Source organism: Haemorhous mexicanus, chromosome 20 (genome assembly GCF_027477595.1).
Source record: "Haemorhous mexicanus isolate bHaeMex1 chromosome 20, bHaeMex1.pri, whole genome shotgun sequence".
Lineage (NCBI taxonomy): Eukaryota > Metazoa > Chordata > Aves > Passeriformes > Fringillidae > Haemorhous > Haemorhous mexicanus.
Window position 1 is genome coordinate 1,787,574 of NC_082360.1, and position 25,662 is coordinate 1,813,235.

The following is a 25,662-nucleotide window of genomic DNA, read 5'->3' on the forward strand; positions in this document are numbered from 1 at the left end:
CCTCAGCCCTGCTGGTGGAGACAAATGACCAGGACCCCAAACCCAAGCATGCTCAAAAACACTCTGGAGAATCAAGCAGTGCTCTCAAATAAGAAATGTAACTGAACACTTCTAAAGCTGTTTGATCAGACTATAAAGCCCTCAGTCCTCATATAAGCATCAACACTTTCAGATGAAATGTCAGGAAGAAATTAAAGAGCTGAAATTTCATTGAAAATTACAGCAAAATACCACATCCAGGCTTTCACTTCAAAACAAATTCCCACACAGTTCTTAGCCATGTTGGAAGGGGCTTGAAGACTGGTTTGAAATTTAACCAAGGAATATTATGTTTAAAATGTCTAAGAAGCCAAAAAAGCTCCTTCCACAGCCTCCATCATGGCTGGGGAGAAAGGACTGCCACCACATAACCCAGGGAACACATTTCTCTGGCAATGTTAATGATGAGCAGCAGTCCTCTGAGCTCTTCTCATAAAACTAACAATCCTTTACCTAGTACTGGCTGAGGGAACATCAACACTGTATAAAAGATAGTTTATATAGACACATACCCCATGTGTATACAGAGATATATGTATACACACACTATACTTTACATATACACTATATATTATGAAAAGTTTCATTTGGGCTTGAAAGAACAATGAACATTTGAAAACAGAAAACTGTCCATTTTCAAACATGAAACTGGTTAAATGAAGGATGGAGATGACCATACAGTTTTTCATGTGATTTTACAGATATATTTAACATCTTGCACTAATTAATACATTTTCTGAATCACAAGTGAGGAAATCGTGATCCTGAAGCTGTGACTCATGTTGAAAAACCATTAAAAAACCCAAGAAAAAATATCTGGCAAGAAGTCCAAAGAAACAGAGGTAGCCAGAACCATTCTCAGGAACAAAAACTACATGGCTACCCAAGAAAGAAAAAGTATTCAAGCTTGTGGAAAAAATCTGCAAGATATAGCACCCATTTCACCAATACTATGGCCCTGGGGCAACTGCTGGTGGCATCAGGACCACACACATCAGCCAGCCTAGGCCAGGTGAAGGAAGGTACTTTCAAGGCTGGCCATTCATAGAGCACCACATGTGAAACAGTGCACCCTTATGTACTTTAGGACTTATTTTGTGATGACCCATACAAAACAAAAACAGTTTCAACACTGTAATTTTCCTTACCTGTAGTGTATCCTGGTATTTTGGTATTTAACCACTTGCTCTTAATGTTCTAGCACCTCTAGTTTGGTCTAGACCAGTAAATAATACGTTTATAATGCCCTTCTCCCACCCTGTGAATTCTAGAGTTCTTGGGGACCTGTCAGGAGACTTGTCCAGCACCCACAGTCCACAATATCCATGATGTGCTGAGCACGTGGGGTTCTGTGCCACCACCAGAGCAAGAAGCAGCTCAACGGGCCAGGAATTGAACTAAAGCACTTCACCTCCAGGTCACTGGTTCAGGTCTGTGTCACAAGCTCAGCCAGCCACTGGCTGTTCCCTGCTCTTTGCCCTCACTGTACAAAGCTCTGCAATCCCCCGAGAGGCTGAAGGCCAAACAGTGAGAGTCTCTCTCCAAGTGACACACCAGCAGCACTGTGTGAAATGGAAATGCCATAATGCCACTGCCCTGACCTCCACAGAAGGTGATGGATGCCAAAGGCACCACGGTGAGACCTATGTCTCTCACTGAGACATGACCCACACTGAAAAGGTCACCTCTGGTGAGGAACCAGAAGCAGCTTTTCTCCATATTGTAACTTGTGTTCTCCTTCTGGGCCTACTCCATGTCTGTCTCCAAAAAGCCTCTTTTCTGGTCATCATAGAGTTGTCCCTGCTCTGCATTCCCCTTGCACCTGCACAATCCTGCCACAGCCAACCCCACAGCATCTTCCTCACAGTCTACCTCTTCTCCTGAAAGCATCTCCTCCCCCCTCTGCCACTCCTCCTCTGCTGTTACTTCTCCAACACTGCAAACCATGTGAAATGCACACTGTAGGGTGGAGGTGATTTTAATGGCACTCCAGAACACCAAACCCAAACACTCCTCTTCTCAAACACGAGCTCCCCAGCAAGAAAGGGCTGGCAGAGCACCCAGAGCACAGACAGTGGGTCAGCTACAGGGCAGAGGACAGCTTGAGAAGCCAACGTGGACACTACAACAAATACTGCTGCAGGGAGTGAAAGGAATGCAGTGATACAAGACTGGGAGGTCTCAGAGAGCAGTGCTGGAGACTGGCAAAGTCAAGAGAAAGGGAGGACTCTGAGGAGCAGCATGCAGTACAGCACACAGACAGGGTCAGCCCAGGCTGGACAGGGTGGCTCTGCTTAGCTGCAGTGTGCCAGGGAGTCTGCTGCAGCCCAGCACTCCCAGTTCAGCAGCAGAACAGGGAAGAGAGGAAAGTCAACAGCAGTCAGTACCCAACTAGGACCTGAGCCATGATACAGCCTGCTTCCTAAACCCCAGGCATGGTGCAAAGCACTGCAGCAGCTCCCACAGACACACTCCCCAAGAACTTGGGAGATGGCAGGGAAGGAAGACACAAGGTGAGGCAGCTGCCTGAAGGCAGCACTTCAGACAGGGATGGAGAGGGGCTGACTTCACTTCAGGCCTTACAGATCTCAGCCCAGTCACCTTCCTGCAGGCAGCCATTGATAAGTCACTGCTGAGTGACCCCACGGCCAAACAAGCCACAGACAGAAAAAGGGGATTTGTAGTAGAAGCTTGTGGAGTCTCCTTTTTAACAATTCCTTGTTGGCCTCCAATTTAAACTGTACCAAATCCTCTTAGGAGACATTCTCCAGCCCTTTTTATTCAAATGTGGTTTAGGACAAAGCCTTCCAACACCAGGAAGAAGCAGCCATGCTCTGAGTAGCATCAACAGCAAAAGCACAGTCTGTGCTGTGGATTGTGCCATGCTGAAACCTAACACCAGGCAGATTCCAGAAACTTGACCCAAAACAGAAGAGACATCATCCAGCCCAATATGCACACAGAAAGGTTCAGGTGCAGAGTGAAGTGACTGGTTGAAAAAAAATCTTAAAAAAAAAGGAAAAGAAAATAAAAAGCTGTAAACACCAAACTGAAACTCAACTCCTTGAGCTGTGAGACAACCCAGAACTGCTCTGAGCATGGGGCTCCCCTGTGTCCTCAGCAGAGAGTTCAGCACAGCAGTGCCTGGCAGTGCCATGGGAGAAGTGGTCCTTCCATGGGATGGCAGGGGTTTGGAACAACAAACCAGTAGCAAAAAGAGGGTTTGCCCAGTCACTGCTGAGGATGGGAATATTTATCTCCCTATCTGAAATACATTTAATGCTGACTGAAGTAGATCACAACTAGCTTCACACTTCCTGTGATGAGGCTCTAATTCTCTCTCACCATTCCTTTCCAGCTCTTACTCATCCACTCCCTCCCCAGCTGCCCTACCAGCAGGACTGGGAACACTGGTTTCCCCAACTCTCAGCCAGCAGACCCAAACAAATGACTGAAACAGACAATTCTGAAGGTGTCACTCAACTGGATGAAGAATTACAACGAGGATTTGGCAATAAAACCCCAAGACTTCTCTTCCAAAGTCATATGGACATGGAAAGGACAGAGAAATTTGCCCCTGGATGGAGCTGAATATACTAATGTACCATTGTAATGGAACTTTATGGGCTATCAGGCATCCAGGAAAGGATGGAGGGACCATGGAGGGATAAATAAACATTACATTTCTGCTCTCAGAGGCAATTGATACTTAGCAACCTCCTCAAGCTGTGAGAGTGCCATGGAGAAACCTGAGAAAGTCAGAGAGGAACTCCTGGTTTGAAGCTGTGGATGAGAGAAAAATGATGTACTGACTACCAAAATGATGTGCAAGAGACACTGTGCTCAGAACAGCAAACAGCTCCATGGCCTGCTGGCCTCCCCAGGAACAACAGGGATCTTTCATGAGCCCATGGGTTTGACACTTCCAATTACCCAACTGATCTTGAAAATGCTTCTGATTTCCTTAGGAAGAGTTTAGAGAACAAGTAGAGCACGTCAAAAATATTGTTGAACTAAAGAGAAAACCCTGACTGTAACTGGAGGCTGGACTAGGCAATACTGCAGTGGGCTGTAGCCAGGCTGTATCCTCAGCCAGGCTGAGGATATTGGAAGACACAGAAAATTCTGGCCTACAGCTGAATATCACTTTCTTTTGAGATGGGGAAAAATTGAACACTGTGCACAAAACCACCCTCCTCTCCAGCTGGGTTACTCTCTCAGCTGTAACCATTCTTGACACAAAAAGAGTTCAATTAAAAAGAAGTGCAAGTTGCTTCCATGGGGCCATGATAAGAAGCCTGAAGGCCAACCAAAGCACAGACCACTCCACCAGTGGTCTCCTGGTGATGTATTTCTCAGCCAGCTGAACTGGTTGAAACAAAACTGGGAGAAGCTGCTAATGGTGAACCCCCAATGCCTGCTGCAGAGCAGAAGAGGTGAGGAGCAGGTGAAGATCTCCTGCCTGAGCCTGAGGCTCAGACATCACTGTCAAGAACACCAGATGCTCAGGACACCACTGCTGTGTTTAGGCTCCTGACCTGCACAGGAGCCACCCAACACATCAAAGGTTGACTCTTTTAAATATGTTCTTATTTCTTTAATGAACCTTGCAAAGAAGCAGCTTTCCCAGCCTTCCAGAGGCACTGTGAGGTACTCTGGGTAATAGAACCCACACCATGTACAGCACTTCAATGCAAAGCAGAGCATCCTGCTCTAACTGGAAGAATGCTCCCCAGCTTTCATTCCAGTTTGGGCTATTTTTTAAAAATTCACATTCCAGGGATCTTTTAAAGCATCCTTTTTGTGTGAACTATCACCAGGGCCAGAAGGAAACCTCAGGCAAGAAACTACAACCCCCAGCAGCTGGGCGAGTTTCCCAAGAAAACATTTCCTCCAAATAAATGGGGCTTCTCCATGTGCCTCTAATTTGTGGTACCTTCCCAGAACAAGAGGCACAGTCCCTGGAGCAGCTGGGACAGCACCATGTGGTGATGCTGGAGGCAAATACAAAAAGGGCTGGAGAATTGCACATACTGTGGAGCCTCTCAGACAAAACCAGGACAGCACTGGAGCAGATCCTGAGGAGGAACTGGGGCTCTCTGCACAGTGGGAAGCCCAGGACAATGGTCACAAGTCACTTACAGACTGGGAAAAGCCAGACTAACACAAAAACAAGAAACCAGAAGCAAAATCAAAGGATAATGGGTAGAACTGGAAGCCTGACCAGGCAAGATCACAAAGAGCTGGTGCAGCAGACACACACCAGGAAGGAAAAGAGATTTCTCCCAGGAAAATGATGGGTTAGGAAGAGAAACCTGACAAGGTGAGGATTCAGCATACAAACTGGCCTAGCATTTATTGGTTTGCATAGCCAGATCTGGCACTGGACAAAACTGGACTGTTCTCCTTCCCACCTGGAAAAGTCTTGACCTCATATGCCAAAAAAATCCTTAAGAAAATGAAAAGGCTAGTTCCAGTGACAGGAAAGCTGTGATGGCACTTGACCCAGAGTAAAAAGGTGCATCTCCAGGAAGAACTGAAAGGAAGTGACCTAAAGAATGAAAGGATTGGTTTCTATTTGGAAATAAAAATTTGGAAGATTAGGAAAACATAAGGCAACATTTTCTAGGGGCAAAAATGAGAAAGGTTTGAACATAAATCCCCCTCTTTCCTACATCCTCTCTCCCTCCTCCTGATAGCTCTAGGAAGCACCTCTCTCTGGCAGAAAGCATAGGGGTGCACAAACAACTGAGGTGGCAGCAACAGGAGGACCAGGTCCCTGCTCCTGCAGCCCACTCCAGCCTCCAGCCTGCTCCCAAAGAGGTACAGAATGTCTTTTTGTAATGAAAAGAAGTATTCACAGAGAATGACCAAGGCTAAAGGAGAGGGAGGAGCAGGACAGGGCACAAGAACTCACCATCCCAGCCATGCTCCACCTGCTGAAGTTTTGTTGCAGCAGTTTTAGCCAGTGACACAACAAAGCTCATTTCAGGCTCATTTTCCTCCTCTTCTACTGACTCTGGAGCACAGATGAAAAGCCTGACTCACCCAGGGCCTGGCAGGCCTGCCCATTCCAGGAGACTCATTAAAGGTACCAGGATTGCATCTGCCAGGACAGAAATTACAACCATCAGCATGGGCTGATAGTCCAAAATGAGTCACAGGGAAAAATGAAAGAAAACAGTGTCTCCACCTGCAGATCTCAAGTTATTTTGATGATATTTCAGCCCTCAGGAATTGTTTTCCTTCAGTGGTAAGAAAAACTGGATGTGCAGCAAAAAAAGGCTCTGCTGGGGGCACAGGAGCCTGTGTGCCCTGTGACACTGAACTTTCCCAGCAGGAAAAAGCTGGGCAAGCTTCAAGGAACTGTTCCTTGGGCAAAGGCAGGACAGACTCCAAAAAGCAAGAGAAAGGAGCCGGGAACAGGGCTTAAAGATATGCTCTGGCAGCCACAGACTTTGAGGATGAGCAGGATGAGTGACCAGTGGTGCCCAGCTGGCCTGGCACAGCAGGAGATGCCTTCAGCCTGAGGAAGACTCCAGCAAGGGGAAATGAGCAATGTTTCAAGCTGCACACTTGCAGAACAAGGAGGATTTGAATCTCCCTGTGGCAGAATGGGGTGACAAGCCTGGTCATGGTAGCTGCAAGGAAGATACAGCCCTTCCAGAAGTGGGGTAGGAATTTCCTGACCACACTGGAAATTTGCAGCAGCAGTAGTGGAAATTTGGGGAGTGGTGGAGAAGGGTGGAGGAGCAGCTGGGACAGGCCCCTGTACCAATTTTCTCTGCACCTAGAGAGCAGTACAGAACAGCTAACTTCTGGCTTGCAGCTTCCATAAAGCTGTTTCCTTGTGCTGAATGTCCTTCCAAGGATGCTTGGCCTGCTGCACTGGTGCTGCTCCTGGGGAAGCACAGGAACAACAGCAGCCCAACCAAATAACCAGACACTGGCTGCACCACCCAGCTGTAAGGGGACCCTGTCACCTGCCCCCAGCACAGTGTCACACCTCAGAGCTGCAGGTGCCACAGAGATCACAGCCAAGGCCTCACTAAACTGACACGTTTTCACAAAGCACAATTTCCCTTCTCAAACTTCTCTTACAGAAGAGCTTTATGCTGAAGGAGAACACACAGCTGAAGGCAACAGTTCCACAGTGAAGAGACCACAAGGCTTGAGAGAAAGAGAGAGCAGGAGGGGAACAGTCCCCAGCATGGACAGAGGAGGAGCAGAAGATTAATGCACAGCCATGGCTGCCCCAAAAGCATCAGGAGGCTGAGACAGAAAAATCTGAGGAGTGTGGGATGAACTAGTCACTAGCCCAAGCTCAGCCCCATCCTGAAACCTCATCTCCAAGAACTGCACCATCCAGTCTGGGGAATTGCTGCTGCTGCCTTGGAGGCCTCACTGACTGCTCCACCCACAGGTCTTCCTTTGCTCAATTTTGAGTTTTCTCCTCACTGGGACAAACAGAACAGCTGCTTAGCACTACTGTTTTAGAAATGATGCTGGAGCCCAAACCCTCCAACTTTTCTTCCCCAGCCATGTCCACTCAAAAGAAATAGGGTCAGAGAAAAGAAGGTGGCACCAGCCCTGCCCACAACTTTAACATCTCACAGTTTAGTCACTGTAAACAAATCGAATTTACTTGTTTAAAAGTGAGCCTCCAAGCCCAGAACCCCCAAGGCTCAGAACACACCTCATTCCTTGGGAAAGCCAGCTCAACATGCTGCACCATGCCATCTCCAGCCATGTGCTTCAAGGACACAGAACTGGTGCCTCCTGCCTCCCACGTGGCTGTACCTGCACCACAGGCCCTCAGCAGTGACAAGGCTCACCTAGGCTGCTGAAAAGCCATTGTGTAAACAGTGTGGGACTGCAGAAGCTCTGTGCCAGCAGACATCTTCTCCATGACAGGAGGTAATCCAACAAAGTCCTTCTCCACATGGCTGTAGCCACTGCAGAGCTCCAGGAAACAGCCACTCAGCCCTGGGGGTGTGCTCCTTCACACCCTCTGCAAAACTACAGCTACCCAGGTCACACACCCCGAGTCTGAGAAGATGGAGCTGTCCAGGAATCATTTCACTACACCAACATTTTCCAACCTGTCACCTGCAAACTACACCTGTGAGTTCTGCCAAAGGCAACTGGAAGAAACCAGCCTTTAGCTACAGGCAACCTCTAGCTCCACTGGAGACTTTCAGGGATTCAAACCCAGCTTGAAACAGCACTGCATGGTGATCAAAAACACTCGAGAGACCTAACCAGTGATCCCAGCACTGTGAGGGAGTCAGAATTTAGTGGAGCAGATCAAAGGATGAGGGTTACTCCAGTAATCTGACGCACTAGAGACAGGTTGGAGTTACATTCAGAGCAGCTGGGGCTGAGATACGTCTGCTTGGCATGTGAGACCAGCAGGGGCAAATGTCTCCAGATTCCAGGGAATATTCTGAAGAAGACAGAGAGTTGGAAAAGACAGCAACACCGACTCCCATGCAGCTCACTTCTGCTTTCTCCTGGGAGCCATAAGAGCACTTACAGTTGATATCATTGACAGAGTTAAAGATAGATGTCATTAGCAACCTGCAGCGAGCAAAGGAAAGGACCAGAGAGACAGAGCACAGCTGCTGCCCACCTCCATGGACAAGCAGCTCCTCAAAGATGCCCAGCGAGCAGCACTGCTGTGGCAACACAGGCAATTATTGCCCAGCTGGGAGAGGAGGCTGTTCCTGGTTCTAAGGTGAATTTTGGGGAAGCACAAAGTAGAAATGGACAGTCAAGAAACCTGCTACACTTTCCACCTCCAGGACAGTCTGACATGGTGAGCACAAAGCAGACACTCCATCACACATCAGCAAGAGCACAACATTCCCTAGAGGACATCCACTCCATTCCAGCTCCTCCTGGCGAGGCCACACCACGGCACATGCTGACATAAACAGCTAATTTTAAGCCATTACCTTATTTCACAAAAGACACCAAGAAGCTATGAGATGTCAAGCTGTGCCTACCACCAGCCTAGGCTGTACCTGAACCAGTGACCCAGAGGTGAAAGGCCCGTGCCCCATCATCAGTCTCCAGAGACGTGTGATCCCCTCAGAACAGCAGGCTCCTGATAGACATTTTGAAAAGGGCACAGCAATTATGAGAACTTCACAAATCCCCTGAAAACATGCCCATTATACACTGTATTTTCAGCAAACAGCAGCCTTTACACCAGAAATAAATAGAACAGAGCAGTAGATGGGTGCTAGATGGAAGAACCTTAATTCTCCATCACACTGCATCCCAACGGACTGAAGTACAAATGTAAGGATGGGCATCACCTACTTTAACTGCCATAATTTGCCCACTTGGTTTGTGGACCATTTTGTTGACAGAACCATAAGCGCCTCGTCCAATTTCTCCAAGGTCTTTCAAGTCCTCTGCTGTAAAATCCCAATGTTGCTCAGGGGAAATCTTCAATTTTCCTGATGATTCAATGCTGTGTGTTCTCAGTCTCTCTCTGTCAAAAATATTGGGAAGCAATTTTTCCACATTTTAAATAGTCTTTAAATGTCTCTTTTCAGCACTTGATTAAACATTAGAAGAGAGGGGTTCACAAAGCTACAGCAACAATCTGACTCCACAAAGGATTTTGGTTGGGGTGGGGGTGGAGGGGTGAGGGAAAATGTTAAATCAAAAATGACATACACTTGCCCACAGCTTCAATTAAGGATAAGTTTCTCCAGCTGCAGCATAAAATTCAATGTCTCATAGAGTCACTCTAAGCACTCATTTACACAGTTCTTTCTACTTTGCACAAAATTCATCAGGGTGTGAGCAGGATCTGGCAACATGCAGCACCAAGAGCCTGAAGAGCACTCCCAGCCCCATCTCCCCAAAGCTCCTGCTGCTCTACACCACCACACCCCAGCACCTGCCTCCTTCCAGCTGGGATTCCATCAATACAGGCAAAGCTCTTCTGGGTGAACCAGTGAGACTTTAGGGAAAGTTTGCCCTTATTGGAAAACTTCAATTAAAAAATAAAATAACCCCAAACCCCCAAAATCCAACACATATAGATAATAATTTAATTTATCCAAAACTAAATAAAGAGCCAAAAATTTATAAAAACCAAAACAAGTTCTTTGTGACATATGAAAACAAAACCTGCCTGTTCAGGTGTGTCTTCACCAAGCACCTAAATTAACTTTCTCAAGCAAACCCTGTCCCTACTGAAGCCACCAGGATGTGCCCATCTAAGGAGCAGATGAATGTCCAAAATTTGTGAACAGAAGAGTTCAAAGGTGCCCCCCAATGGCTCATTCACATGCAGCAATGCTACCATTGAATTAGCAGGAAATGCACAAGTATTTGCAACACTTTTCATCTTAAAATGCCATGCAAAATTTCAGTTTTTCATTAGTTAATTAGCTGATTCACACTTCTTGAGTCCTAAAGTAAGCCAAAAGCCCACATTTTCCACTTTCAATCTGCATTAAGAGCAATGCAGACAGCTCCCACTGCAGGGCACACTGATCTCACACATTCTGAAGCACACAAATCCTTGTGACCCCCCTGTCACAGGAGAGATCTATCAAACCCAGTGGATATTTGATCCAGCCCCCACTTTCCTGGCCAGGAAGCAGAACACACATGGAGGACTCCAACACATGGAGCTTACTGAATTTATCAGCCGAGGAATAAACAGGTCACGGCTGATTCCACGCTGATAAATCCCACACTGGGCACCAGCAGCTGCAAACACCACCCAGCTGGGGACCCAACCATGACAGGGTTTTATTGGGATCCCAGGTTTTGAGAGGGCAAAAGGCCAATTGACTGGAGCAGCTACAGTTCAAATGGCTTCCTCTGCTGCACTTTGGGTTAGCAGCTGCACGTCCTGAACCCTCGACCTGTTTGATGAAAGCATTTGGGAGCAGCTCCTCTCCCCACTGCTGGGCTGTGTCTGCTGTGGTGTTTCCTGCTCTCTAACCTGCCCAGCTCAAAATTTCCATCTGCTGTTCCCTACAGTGCCCCTACACTGCACTTGGAAATGATTTTGGAACTACAACACAGCACAGGTGGGATGGATGCCATCTCAGAGCTTCTGTGCATAACAAACCCTGCATTCCGTGGGGTTCTCCCAGGAAAGTGATTACTAAAAAGCAAGGAATGAAAAAAAAAGCAGCAAAATGACAAAAAAGAAAAGAACAGAGGAAAAAAGAAATGGAAAATAAAAAAATGAAAGAAACATGACCTCCACATGTGCCAAGTGTCTCACTAACAGCTTCTGTTGGGAGCTCCTGAGCTGGTTTCTGTCTAACAGCTCCACCATCCTGTTTTGTCAGTGCCATAAAAATAGTTCTTGTTTGAGGGAGGAAGGGAGGTGAGAAGCACCATGCCAAGGAAGCACAGACAAATGGGTATTTCCTGCCTCACCTCCTGCCAGCTGGTGGGCACAAAGCAGCATGATCTTTGAGAGGTAAATCCTCTTCAAAAGAGCAGAGGAAAAATGGCAGAGAGGTGAAATACTGAGTTTTCACAGACTGAGCTCCCTTTTCAGTTCCTGTTTGAAAATAACATTCCCTATCAAAGTTCTCATGGAGTTAAAAAATTTAAACATTGAGGCAATTTATTCAAATATGCAATTAAATCCTTCTCCCTCTTTTCCCTCTGTTTTTCAGAGTAGGAAACTTTGCTTTTCTGACCCTACACCAGAAGAGAAAGGGAATTGGAATTCATTATTTCCCTGTCACACAAGCAGCCTGTGTGTCCCCAGCTGTGGTGTGAAAGCAGATCTGGGCCATTGTTCCACAGCTGCAGGATGGTGCCTGCAGGGAAGAAGGTGGGAGCTGGGGAATCTCCCCTCCTCCCCAGGGCTGCACCGAGGGCTCTGCTGCTCTCCAGGGCTTTGGATCCAGACAGACCAAGACCATCCACCCCCAAACCCTCCCTCCTGGAGCTTGGCTTCACTTCCATTATGTATTTATGATGCCATCTGCCTTGTCTCACAACCACAGCTCCTGCTTAGCTCTTCTCAAATACCCAGGGAAATGGTCAAATAACCAAATTACCAGTCTGACTGAGTGACAGATACTTGAAGAGAGGTTTTGCTCATTTAGCTGATTTGCCATATGCAAGCAGGGCAGTTTTCCTTTAAGCAGCATGGCCCACCTCAAGAGTCAGAACTGGAATGCAGTAATTGCTTTTAATATCAAAAAACTACACTTACAAGATTTTTTTCCAGTGTAAATCAAAATCCCAAAGGATTACCATGCCAAAAATGCAAATCTAGAACACAGACTCTCTACATTGATCTAAATTGGGAATTTTTGAGTGAGGCAATAAAAACTAAACTGCCAATGCAGGACATCTTTCTGTGTGCTTGTACTGCTGCAGATGAATGAGGACATAAATCCACAGGGTGGACGTGCCTCCAAATGCAAAAAAGCCTGCCTAAACCCTGCACTACATCCTGGTGCTGTGGATACTACAGCAGCCTGCTTCAGAGAACAGCAGGACAACCACACAGCCCAGGCTCTAGTGAAGGTAAAAAGAAGTTAGTGCCCAGTCCCTGGGATTAGAGCACATCAGAGTTTGCACAGAAGTCAGCAGACAGGTGCCTTCTCTTACCAGTTTGTTTTTAAACTGTGAAATCTAACCCTCTCTAAGGCTGAGAATGTTGGGCAAAATTGGACATATATTCTCCAAATGCCCAGGATGTGTAAGATGGGCTTGTGGGGCTTCATACATGATTTTAAAAAAAATAATATAAATAGCTGAAGTGTGCTAGATACTCTTCAAACAGTTAAAAGTAGCATTTCCAAAAGTCACCTTAGAGTGACTACAACTCCTGACAACTCATCCAGGGCTTGAGCTTCCAACTCCCCATCTTGCTTTTGAAAATTTTTGAAAAGCCAAGAAAAAAGGAAGGGGCCGAGGAGGTGGCGGCGATCCTTGCACTTGAAAGGCACCAATGTGTCAGCCTCACTGCAGATGGTTACTATGCTTGTCACAGCAGTTATTCCAGGGATTAGGAGCACCAGGCAGGACAACAACTCCTCCAAACAGTTGTCCTTTGTCAGAGCTGGGTCCAGCTTGGCAGGAGGCGGGCGGGCGCTGGCGCCAGGCACCGCCGGGCCCGCCACGGCCACGAGGCTGCTGGCCACAAGCTGCACAGCTGGACACACATGGCAAGGTCTGTGATGGCCACAGGACCTCAAAATCTCCTGTGGAGGCCCACAGACACCTTGGGAAGCTCCCAGACAGGCTGTGAAAGTTTCCCGAGCCCTGCTGTTAACAACCAGCTGCAGGGAGGTCACAACTCTTAAAAACAAGCATTTCCTTGGCATGAAAAAGAAGGACTGTTGAGAAAAGCAGAGAAAAGGTGGTGGGTATTTTTAAGCAAAATTGAAAGAAAACAGACATGAAGCAAAGCCAAAAAGATGAAGGTAGCTGCCTATCTCCTCTGTTTCACTTTACTGAGAGCTCTGCAGGACTCAAAGGAGCCCAAAAGCTGACATATTCGATGGTACAGCTGACATGAATAAAACCTGCAGAAGCAGAAAGATCCAAGCAAACCAGCTGTGCTTCCCAAGCCTGCCTGGTGCTGCACTCTGCTCAGAAGTCTCTCACTAAAGCTCCTACTTTCACTAGGGTTAATGAGAATACATTCTATTTTTCCACACACTTGGTAAAAAGGCTGCCATTATAAGAACTGATTTGTGGTCCATCAGCCAAAGCTAAAATGTAAATCCTAACAAAAAAACTTCCAGGAAAACTGCAGGGCTCAAATGACACTGTGAAACTTCAGAGTACAAACATGGCTTAGGACTGTGGCTGACATGTTCCTACCAACACTCTCAGACAGCCTAGAGAGATTTTGGAGAGCTTTGTTTCTTCTGTCTCAAAGTCTGTGTCATTTCTAAAACCATTTTCAGACCCTGCAGGGCAATGCTAAAACCATATCGACCCTAGTTTGAATTTCACTAGAAAAAGTCTCCAAAAGAAATGTTCCTTTTTTTTTCTAGGAGGGTAGAAATGCTGATGCTGTCAAAAAGTTCTTGGATTCTCATAAGAAGAAATTATTGCTTGTCATAAACAAACAGCATCTTTGCAAGAGTGGCAGAACTAATTTGGGTTTGCTCTGATCCATGTAAACTGTCCTGAGGCTTCATTATATTCAGGAATAGACTCCTAGACATGAAGAAGAGATACAGAAAATGTGGCAAAGGAAGGAAATAGTTTTGCACCTGTGACCTACCTAGATTAAAGCAAAGCACATTTGAGCCCTTTCCTTGTGACCAAGAGGCTGAAATTCAACCTAGCACTGCTCTGGCTTTTTATGCTCCTCCAAAACATTAAGATAAAGATAACAACAAAAAGTAGAAGATGGCACAGGCCTTCCAGAGTTCACAAGTCTCAGCCCAGCACGTGCTCAGAGTCTCCCTGGCTTCAATGAGGCTCGGCTGAGGCTTTTAAAATGTCAATATTTTGTATTAAGCTCACCTAATAAAGTACTGAGTTATAATGGATTTTGATTAAGCCTGCCCTTACATGAAGGAAACCTCTCCAGCCATAGTGGTGAAGACTGAGCTGAATTTAACAGAGCATATTGATCTCAAACTCATTTTGATTCAGCCATGAGTCAGACTTGCAGCACATTCACTGAACCCAGCATTGCTGGGATTTCAAAGCTTAAACTGGATCCAAGAACTTCAGGATAATACTGGAAAACTCTGAGCTAATTAATTTAAATAACCCTTCTGAGAATGCTGGTTCTTTTTATTTCCTCTCCTGGGTCACGGGCAGCTCCCTGAGAGAGAACAGCAAACAGAGACAAGAGCACAGCCATAAGAATCAACAAAATAACCTCAATAAAGACCATAAATAGTGTGCAAAATCATTATTACACAGCAATCACCCAATGGAATGACACTATTTCAGAGACCATTTCATTACTTTCAGAGATGCCATTTTTGGGGGATGGAGAAGATTTGACAATGGCTAACAGACAGGAAAGCTTACTGTAGCCTGCTGGACAGTTTCTGGATGAGGTCTGCTTCTCTCCTTTTGAAACTGAACAGGACAATGTGATTACTACCCGGGGTTGCTTGTGTGTCACTTCAGGCAGGAAAAGTTGTGGAAATGACAGGAAAACATGGTGCTGTTATCACATGACACAATAACGTCCAACACAATACTCAGCTAGTCACACTGCCCACTGAGCAGCACAAATCACAGCCAGGTCTTTTCCTTCCAATTTCCACCTAAGCTACCTCCCCTCCTTGGGGGCAAAGCAGCACCCGATGATTTGAACTCCTTTTAACATATTAAGCAATTTGTTTTCTAACAGCAATGAGAATTATTACTTCCAACTGTATTATTACTACAACTAGAAACATGCATTATTAACTTATTAGCCAAATATCTGTATGTTAGTGACATGCTACTTCCCTCAAGGCACATTGACCATCCCTGCTCTGCTTTTCTTATTCTAAGACAGATCTTACCAACAACTTTTTTTCCCTTCAAAAAATTTAAAATCAAGCTTCCATCCTGAATCCACCAATCTAGGACTGGTGGTCTTGCCATTCATCAGATCCCCTCTCCCAAATAGTTCTGAAGGAATTGAACAACTACATCCTTACTTATTCCCTCCAGAGCCCTACAACTGACAAGAGTTAATCACCACTCTGCACCATGAGACTTCTCTAGGAACAAAAGTTCTATTTTGGATCTCAGAGTCCCTCAAGCTGCCCAGCTCTAGAAATCTTTCTCAACATGAGCACCTGATATCTCAGAGCAGTTGGAGGAGCTTGGGTGAGATGTGTTTCTGCTAAGCTCTGTGTGGAGAACAAGCCCTGCACCCTTGCACCACTGACCACTGCAGCCAGCAAAGGAACCAGGGGCTCTGCTCAGCTCCTTGTAGGAACCTGAGAGGGGCAGATAATGAGCACTGCTAATTCAAATATAAGAAATGGTTTCAGTTCAAATACTCTAAAGAAGTGATTTTTTTAATTTAAACTTCTGTAGGACAAAAAATTACAAGGCAAGTGTGGAAAAGTCCAACTTCTCTTTTGGAATTAAAAAAAAATTACAACCAAACAGTATCTCATAAACTCTGGGCAGCATCACAGCCTGAAATATCCTGAAATTCACTGCCAAGAATGCACCTGGTCATGTATTTCTTTCTGTGGCAGACAAGGACAGATGGGAGACACAGAAAGCACCCGACTGCAAGACAGAGACTGTTTATTCAGAGATGCAGCTACTTCAGTGTGGTGACCAAAAGAGCTCATAACAAGACCAAGCAGACCAAATTTGAGTTTTATTTAAAATGTCCCTTCTCTAAAACAAAAGATTTGTGCAGACCAGGTGAAGATTCCCAGGCTCCAGTAGTGTGGTGAGATTTTCCATGCTGGGCTCCTCCGTGATGGCTGCTGGGGCTCTCACTGACCCTTCAGAGCCAAGAGCTGTAAGCTCTGCAAGGATGCTAACAGAAAACTAAGAGTGCTGTAAAGAGCTAAACCAGTGTTCCTAGACAACCACCTTTCCCCTTTTCACTGGTGTGAAATACCCACCTAGAATACCAGAGAGAAAAGAACAGAAGCTGTGTTATAGCAAAGGCCCTGTGCTCCTCAGAGAGGACAACCACCTTCACACTGCTGGAGCAAGAGATATCAGAAAGAATCACTTCCAAGTGGTCCACACTTGTCTCTGCAAAGGCACCACTTATGCCAGGCATGAAGGACCATTTGCTCACCTGGATTTATTCCAAGCTCATCTTAGGAAGGAAGGAATTAAAACAGGCTCAATAAAGAAGAGTGTTTAATGTTGCCATAATCCACTGGAGACTGGCTTGGCCATTTAGATTTAGGTTGGATATTAGGACAGAGTTCTTCTCCCAGAGGGTGGTGGGGCACTGATAAGGCTCCCCAGGGAATGGTCACAGCCCCAAGGCTTCCAGAGCTCAAGGAACATTTGGACAACACCCCCAAGCAGAGAGTAGGATTTTTGCAGGGTACAGGGCCAGGAGACTCAATGATCCTTGAGGGTCTTTTCCAACTCAGTTTATGCTATGATTTTATGATTTGCTCTCTTTTTACTGAAGTTTCCCAGAATGGAAAGGTGTTTGTGGTATGAGGCAAGAACATCTGATATCAAGGATGTCTGTAGTTTTCACAGACACAATACACAGCAAACCCAGATAATTTAAATCCCTTTCAGGAGCCTGTTCCCCAAACAAGCAGAACAGCAAAACCAGTTCAGTCCCACAGGCCAACCCCCACCTCCATCACATCCATCCTGTCCACCACAAGATGCTTGCCATGACCACTCTGTTCAACAGCTGATTTTCCTGTGTGCATCCTGTCGATCCAGACCCAAGGTCCTCCACAGCACACGCTGGAAGTCTCTCCTTTGTGCAAAGAATGAGGACAGAAGTTGTTGACCAAAACCCGTGGGGTCAATGCAGTCTTTGAATCTGAAGACTCTTCTCTCTTTATTCTCCATTCCTCAGTGTGCACAGAAGGTAAAAGCAATGACTGATTCCTTCAGTTTGAACCCACAAAGCAGAAGAGTTGACTCACTTTTCCATAGCCAGGGGAAAACAAAAGACATTTTACTACAAGGTGGTGATTAAAGTCTGAAGAGATAAAGAAGGTGCCCATCCTACTCTGATGACACGTGGGATCCCAAGTACAGAGCAGCAATGAGCAGATTTTATTCTGAGAGCTGGTTTATAGGGCTTTCCTGCAGGAACGTGGTTTTCCATCTGGAGTCAAAGGGTTGGAGTGCAATCTGATACAAACTGTGGTGGTCCATGCCTGACCCTCTCAGATTAACAGTGACACTGGCAGTGCCTCTGGGTCAGAGCCCAGCTCCAGCAGCTGCTCAACAGGCACCAAGCTCAGCCCAATGCACAAGCCATGTTCTACTTTGCTACTTGTAAACAATTATTGAACAAGTTATTTATCCAAAAAATGGCTGGGGACCAAACCTGTGTGTAAACACAAATATATTTACACTATTCAGAGATGTTACACATAACATTCTGCTTCATGCCATTTTCCTCTCCAAACACCAGCACGTTCTACATAGGAAGCCAGCATGTGTGCAGCTGTCCTTGGGGGTGGATGCAGCACCTCAAAATAAAAGGAAGGAAAGAAGGGGAGAAAATTTTGCTTCTGGTAACACAACAGCATGAAGGTGAGAGCTGATACCAGCTCTGAAACTCTGAAACCTACTTTCCCTGCTTTGAAACAAGCCACCAGGATGAAGGGGAGGCAACACAGCTCACCAAAAGCCAGGCATGAGAAGGAAAGTTTATAGGAAACTCCTACCCAAGGGAGACATCCCCAGCTTTGCTCTTCTGTCCAGACGCTCTGTGTCCCACCAGGCCACACTGATGGAGGTTTCATGTTCAATGAAGCCAAGTTCAGTTTGGAAATGAACATTTTCAGCTCGTTGCTCTACCTTTCTCATCCCCACTGACACAGAATACTTCACCCCCATCCACACCACTCAATTCAGTAGGAAAAAAATCTGGTAATCAACTCAAAACCACTACTCTTGAGAGACTTACAACAGACACCACCTTAGCATCCCTGGAAAAGTGAGGACAACACTTAAAAATACCTGTACAGGTAACCCAGCTCCGGCACTACCCCATCCCACCTTCTTTTGCCCAACATGCCATGGAAAACAGCCCTGAGGAGGCAGCCCAAGCATCAGCCAATGCACCTTGAATTAGGAACTGCAGGAGGTTCATGCCTTGGTGTGTGAGACATCTGTGTCAAAGCTCAGTGGCCAGGGATGGCTGTGTTGCCATGAGGGCTCACAGGGACAGGCACAGAAGCCTCCAGCCTCTCCCACCTTGGATAACCCAATGTATCTGCCACCATGGCTCCTCTGCCACTCCAGTACCCAGCTGCTGTCCCTGTCAGGGCAGGACAGGCCAGGTCTCAGTATTTGGAAGGTGACTTGGCACCATCCCCATCCTCTCACCCATCATTGCTCTTCCCACCATGGAGGGGACAGGACAGCCCCAGCCCTGGGTGGGGATCCTGTTATGCATCACAATGAGAGGGTTGAGGCTGCAAGGTCCAAATTCTGGCCCCAGATGAGCAGCTCTGACCATGGCTGTGTGCACAAGAACCAGGACAGCAGCTCCCAACCATGCCCAGGTGGGGCAGCTAAGACAGAGCTGCCTGTGGATCACAGACCAGAGATCCCTGAGGAACTCTACCTAACCCCTGCCTCTTCCAAAAGACAGCATGTCCCAGCTTCCCATCCACAGGATGGAGAATGCAGAGATTTGTGCAACAATTTATAACTGCACAGCTCAATCACTCAGCATCTGTGAAGCACTTGGAACCCATGGGACTCAGGTCATTACATAACATCAGGCTGGATTTGATTTACACACCCAAGGGTGGCTCACCAGTTTCCAGAAGTTCTGAGGAGCCCTACAGTGTGGCAGGAAGGCAGGTGCTCAGCACCCTTGAAAATTCTAGTGAATTGGCTTAATGGAGATACACAAGGTGCAAATTTTGGTTCCAGACACAGAAGGACTAAAGTCAGAAGCAGAGTGCTGGGATATCAAACCCTTAGAGAAAGAAGAGAACAGTCCTACCAGGACAGTGAAGCTCCAAGGGATGTGGAAGCTGCTAGAGAAGTTTAATTTGGAAGCTGCAGACAGCAAAAAGCTACTTTGCAGAGAGGATTTGCACTTAAAAAACACCAAAACTTAGAAAGTTAAAAAAAAAAAAAAAAAAACAGACCTTAAAGCAGCACATTCAGTGAAAATCTCACACTGACTCTGGCAGCACCTTCTCTGAAGCAGTGACCTATTCAAAGCCAGAGATACTCGAGTGTCTTACAGACCACATAATCTCTGTCATGCAGAGATCACTGGCCAAATGAACTCCTAAACTCTTGGAAGGAAGAGGAAGGTTAAATACAAGGCAAAATACATCAATTTGCAAAAAATGCTCCTGAAAAAATTACAGAAGAAACATTGTTCCAGCACTGAACCAACAGTGATGTTTGTATGAGAAAGGAAAGCCTGGTTACCACAGGCTCCCTCAGACATTGAGAAGTCTCTGCTGAGGCCTTGGAGGGTGCATTTTACTTGTGCTGACTTGAAAATACAAGTGAGTACATAGAGATTCTGCAACTTTCAGGAAATAGGACAGAATCAATCACAGAAAAAAAAAAAATCAAATTCTTGGCACCTTTTGAGTCTGAATATTGCCTCCAAGGCTTCCAGGCAGCACTCCCTGCCACAGGAAGGTTTCACACAGCAGAAAGGTAATAGAAATCAGTAATAATAAAGATGTCAAGTGACAATTACAGAAATGATGAAGAGACAGAGAAATATTTACAGGAGAATTCACCTGAGTAGTAGGAAGCATGCCAGTTTAGGATATTCCTCTTTGGGGTTTAGGTTTTGGGGATTTTTTCAAAAACGCTAGGAACTCTCTCAGGTTACTTCCTAAAAAACTCCACCAGCTGCAGGCTGTGCAGCTACAGAGCCTGACCCCACATGCCAGAAGGGTATGGGAAAGCCTAAGAGGAGATTAAAAGAGCAACAGACACCTCAGAGAGGCTTTGGAACAGCCAGAAAAAAACCTTTCCAGGAATAACAGTCCCTGAACTACACAGAAATAAAAGGAAGCAGCACAGTCTGATGTGCAACTGGACATCCAGTGGCTTTTGAAGAATCCAGTAGAACATCCAACACACTCTTGGGGCAGCTCTCTGGAAAGTGTGACTCCCCCAGGTGTCACAAGGAGAAGCTCCACGCAGGGCAGCTCTGGAAAGGTTAAATCCCAAAAAACCAAGAAGACACTCACAAGCTATAGGCAGACTGTGGAGTTCAACTGGACACCAGGCACTTGAAACATCAAATTTGTACAGTAAGAGAGATTGGTTCATTCTGTCACCTTTCCAGGTGAAACTGCAATGCTCTGGTAATCAGGTTCTCAAGAGGTGGCAGCTCTGAGAGTCAAGAGACTCCCCAGCCAGCAGACAGAACACTCAAGAAGCAGCATGCTGTCAACCATGTGCCAAACAACATTCTCTGTGCTTGCCCATTTCCTAGCAGATCAATCTAACTCTTCAGCATCCAGGTATCACTGCACAAGAACACAAAGCTTTCCAAAAATCCCATCTACAGCCAAATGATTTCCATCTTGGTTCCAAGAGCAGTGGGCAGCACAGCCCAGCCAGAAATCCTGCCATGCACAGCCACAGTCACACCTCACCACATCACTCCTGGCAGTGTGATCTGAATTTCCTTTTAGCAAAGGCAACCAGCTGCAAGCAGCTCTGTAAAGCTTCCACATAGATAACGGAGTAATCTAATTTTGTTTGTGACCTAAATCCTACTTGGACACAGGACAGATGAGGTAAAAGGTGGGATGCTTTCCAGTTGGTATAATGGGTTGGAATTTGAAGAGCTCACCCTAACCATGGCTTGTGTCCTCCAGCCTCTGCAATGTCTGCTGCAGGGAAAACAAAGTTAGCAGCTGTTAATCTGGTCTAAGTGACAAAGTCAGCCTGAACTCACAGGAGCTGTGGGCTAACCTGGCAAGTCCCCACAGCCTTGACTGCTCCCCAGGCTGCAGAGTATGGTAATCACACAGCCTCACTGACTGACCATCAATAAAACTCTCACCTCTTCTCTAGACTCCATCCTTTCAAGTATGAATTACAGTCCCAAACTACTGTCTGTAACTGAGGCTCTATTCTGCCTTACCCTGTACAGGTCACATGTAAAATTATGTTTACAACTGTGCTGGATGCCCTACAGACAGGCAGGGAACACATCATGCCTAGATGAAAATCTCTTTGCACTTCTCAAGAAGATTTGGTGGCAGCAGTTCCAGCTGAACCAAACAAGACACAAACACACCTCCTCCATCACGTGCAGTCACAGAACCATAATGGACCTTCCTTCCAAACCCCTGCCTTGCTTCCTGCTGCTCAACACACCATCTCAGGCAGAAGCAACAGGATGCCCCTGGATTGGTGGATCCAAACCACAGAACCCCAGATTTCATGTGAGAAATGAACCTCTCTGTATCTTCAGATCCACCCATCTGGAGCAACAGGGCCTGTCCAGGACCATCCCCAGCAGTGTGGAGCCAGTGCTCATTTCAGGAGGATACTGAGGCTGTTCAGCTCCACCAGGCTGAGAACTGCTTGGAGAACAGAAACACACTCTGCATCAGGAACACGTCTGGGCGAGGAGGTCTGAAATATCCAGCTCAAATCCAAAGTCTAGAAAAGGTTATTAGCCTACTGAGGAAAAAGTCATTCCAGCATCTCAGGGAAGAAGGCAGGAGACAGATACATCAGCTGCCAGACAAACACTCGACAGAAGCATGCAATGAGAAGATGTCAGCACTCCTTTTGAGGAACAGCATCTGCTACAGACACAGAGGACACAAGAACAATTTGCTGCACCCGAGCTCAGCCAGCCTCACCACAGAGAAAGCAACCAATCTAACAGCATCCATCTCTTTCAAACAGAAATGGCCATTAGAGCTTGCAGCCTCCCAAGAAAGCTTTAGCACAGAAACATCACCATCAGTTGTGCACTTGAACAGATATCACATCCAACCCAGAACACCTGCAAGCCCTCAGCCCATTAACCAGCCCAGGATCCAATCCCTGCCAACAACTGCAACTCCCACAGAGAAAGAGCAGCACCTGTCTTGCACAGTGTTGACAATCACTTGCACAAACATGAAACTTAAGATGTCACAGACTGACAATGAAAGCTCTTCTGTGCTAGACAGGAGCCACTGTGACTTCCAGTGAATCTGAGACAGAAATCCACACAGATAAGCACAGAAAATTCAAAGCCCTATAGATGGCCGATGGTGGGGACTCATTAGCTGAGACTAAGTCCTTTATTTAATGGACTAACAAGGTCAGAGAGATGAAAGAGCCCCAGAAGGGGTTTTGCAGAAAATCTTAACGAGAGTTTGATGATGTGATGAGACAGAAAAAGTAAGTAAGTATCTAAATGTGAGCTCTACAACCAATAAAAATACACTATTTCAGAGAGGAGAGAGAAGGAAAGAAGAGGACTTGCTGGACAGATCACTCAAGATTTTAAGAATAATCTAAAGTACTCTACAAAATTTCTCAATATTGTAATTACCATCAGTAACTCATCAGAAACATGTTCCTAACTTGATAAAACCTTGCTTGAAAATCTCCAAAGCACCCAGGAACAGAGCCCAGCAGGTATGTCCTGGGGAAGCAGAGAGCACTGAGCTCCAGGAGAGAGGCAGTGACATGCAGAGCCAAGCAGGAGCAGCCTATGACAGGGACACTCCAGAGAGCCCAGGCAGCAGGGAGGCTGCAGGTGCAGATTCTGAGACTTGGACACTGACAAAACTCCTGAGACCTTCGAGAAGAAAAATGTGGCAATGTTTTGCATGCTTGCTGCATCTGCCACAGGGACTGGCTGCAGAGAGCACTCTCCAGCTAGATTGGTGGATCTGAGGATACAAAGCTGATCTTTTTGGTGCTGATGTACCCTGGTGTTTACAAGAGTCAGGAACAGCTCTGTGCCACACTTGCTCTCAGACTTTGGACAGGGATATCCTGGGGCTAAACTGGCCTCTGCATAACTCCCCTAACATCTCCCTGCTGCTAAAATGATAATCCACAACCTTTGTCTGTTTTAGTGCTGAAAACAATTCTATCACAGTTATGACTTTCACAAGTAACACAGAAACAAGAAATTCTAACAAAAAGTAATAAGCTGAATAAAGATATAGGAAAACAACAGTGAATCAGTCTAGGCATTAATTACAGGTGTATCTAGCATTATCAGCTACAATACTCAATTCAATCAATTCTGGAAGGCATTAGCTCCAGTGTAAACCAAGAAGATCCCAATTTAACCTTTTTTTTTTTAATTCTGGGGAAATAAAAAATTTACAGTGACTCAAAACAACAAACTTACAAATAACTGCACTAATCAAATTGCATTTAACTAACACTGGGTATTGGCTAATTAATTTCAAAGCTGTTCCACTAGTTGTGCCATTGGCTTTATACTCACATGTGTGGATTTTGGAAAGGAACTCCAGAAGTATTTAGAGTAAATCTTGCTGTGGACTTGAAAGGTGGATTTGCAAAATTTAACTTCAGCGCTTTGCGTTTACCTGGGAGACAATGAACATAAAGTGAACTTTTTGTCAGCACAAAATATTGAGAGCATCTGGAAATAAACAGGAAAAAAATGACATCTTGTAAGAAAAGGATTTTACATTTTACAACATTAGCAAATCACAGCTTGTGTTAGGACACAGGGATGGTGACACAGAGTCAGCTCTCATACCAAGGTCTTCCCCAGCTCACTCCAAGGCAGTTGCCAAAGCAAGGCATACACAGCCCCTCCTGTGACAGCTGGAGCACCTGGATCACCTGCCAGGGCTCCAGCAAGCACCACCTCCAACCCCAGGGCTGAGCACCCTCCATGTACACCCATGGCACACAGAGGTCCAACGTACCACACAGAGCCTGGGGGATGGCTCTGAGGAGGGAAAGGGCACCTTGGAATGTCTTTTATATGAGCTCCAAGCACAGGATGGCTGTTGGGGTCCAGGGATTTCTTCCACTACCTTTTGAGTCTGTTTTGTTCACATCCCTGGAACCCCAGCCCCTGTCCAGGGCAGTTACATTGTGCTGGGAGATTTTTACCTTTCTCACAGCAATGTTTATACAGCTCAGGAGAACATGAGACTTGACATGGTCCAAGATTAAAACTGATAGAATTAACTACAAATCCTCATCAGAAAAACTCTTCACAGCCTGCTCCTATTATCATTATTTGCAAATTTTATGCACCAAGTTTCTTCCTGTTTTTACTCAGGGACAGAACACTTTGTAACACAGTAAAATACTGGTCTATTGATTTCAACCTCAGTAGGTTTCTAAGGATAGTTTCAATTATGTCAATCCACCATCTGAAGCTGGATTTTCTACAAATCAAACAAATACAGAAGCTTAGGCTGCTCCTGGGAAGCAAACAGGATGGTTTGTTTCTGCTCAGCTGATGAACAAGGAATGTGACCGGGAAAAACGAACATCCTGAGAAATGCCAGGAATTTCCATCCAGCACAGATCACATGGAAATGTACTGTAAGTGAAACAACAGACTCAAATGAAGCAAAGTCTGAGGAGAGCCAAAGCAAACTGTGCACCCCAGCAGCCTTCCACTGCTTCAGCTGTGGACTCCAAACCTTGAGTTTCATCCTGAAAAAGACTTTTGACTCCATGTTTCTAATCCTTGCAAACACATCATTCTAACTGCAGGCAGAAGAGCCCCTTCAGGTGCAGTTTAGCTGTGATTTTGCCACACGCAGGTTCATTACAGACCACCCTGTCTCACTACAACAAAGAGGGGTGGGGGCTGTGGTGCCTCTGGAATTCACTAGTGCCCACCACCACCAAGGTTGTGTGACCAAAACTGCCTGAAGATGTGCTGCAGAAATATCCACCCTATATAAACTGTCTTTTAAAGGTTCTGCTAACTTAACACATAATTCTAATCATCAGCCATTATAACACCTACTTCTCTGAGAACTTTTACACTAAAGACTATGAGACAGA

At 45.9% G+C, this 25,662-nt stretch overlaps 1 protein-coding gene across 2 annotated transcripts in view; it reads right to left on the reverse strand.

Moving 5' to 3' along the window:
- The window catches only part of MAP2K4 (mitogen-activated protein kinase kinase 4), a 62,647-nt gene that overhangs the window by 16,193 nt on the left and 20,792 nt on the right, over nt 1–25,662 (reverse strand). For both annotated transcript variants that reach the window (XM_059864218.1, XM_059864219.1), the window contains exons 2-3: nt 24,110–24,212; nt 9,367–9,541 (exon numbers count right to left, since the gene is read on the reverse strand). In XM_059864218.1, the coding sequence (XP_059720201.1) occupies nt 9,367–9,541; nt 24,110–24,212 (278 nt within the window). The remainder of the gene's footprint in view (nt 1–9,366; nt 9,542–24,109; nt 24,213–25,662) is intronic.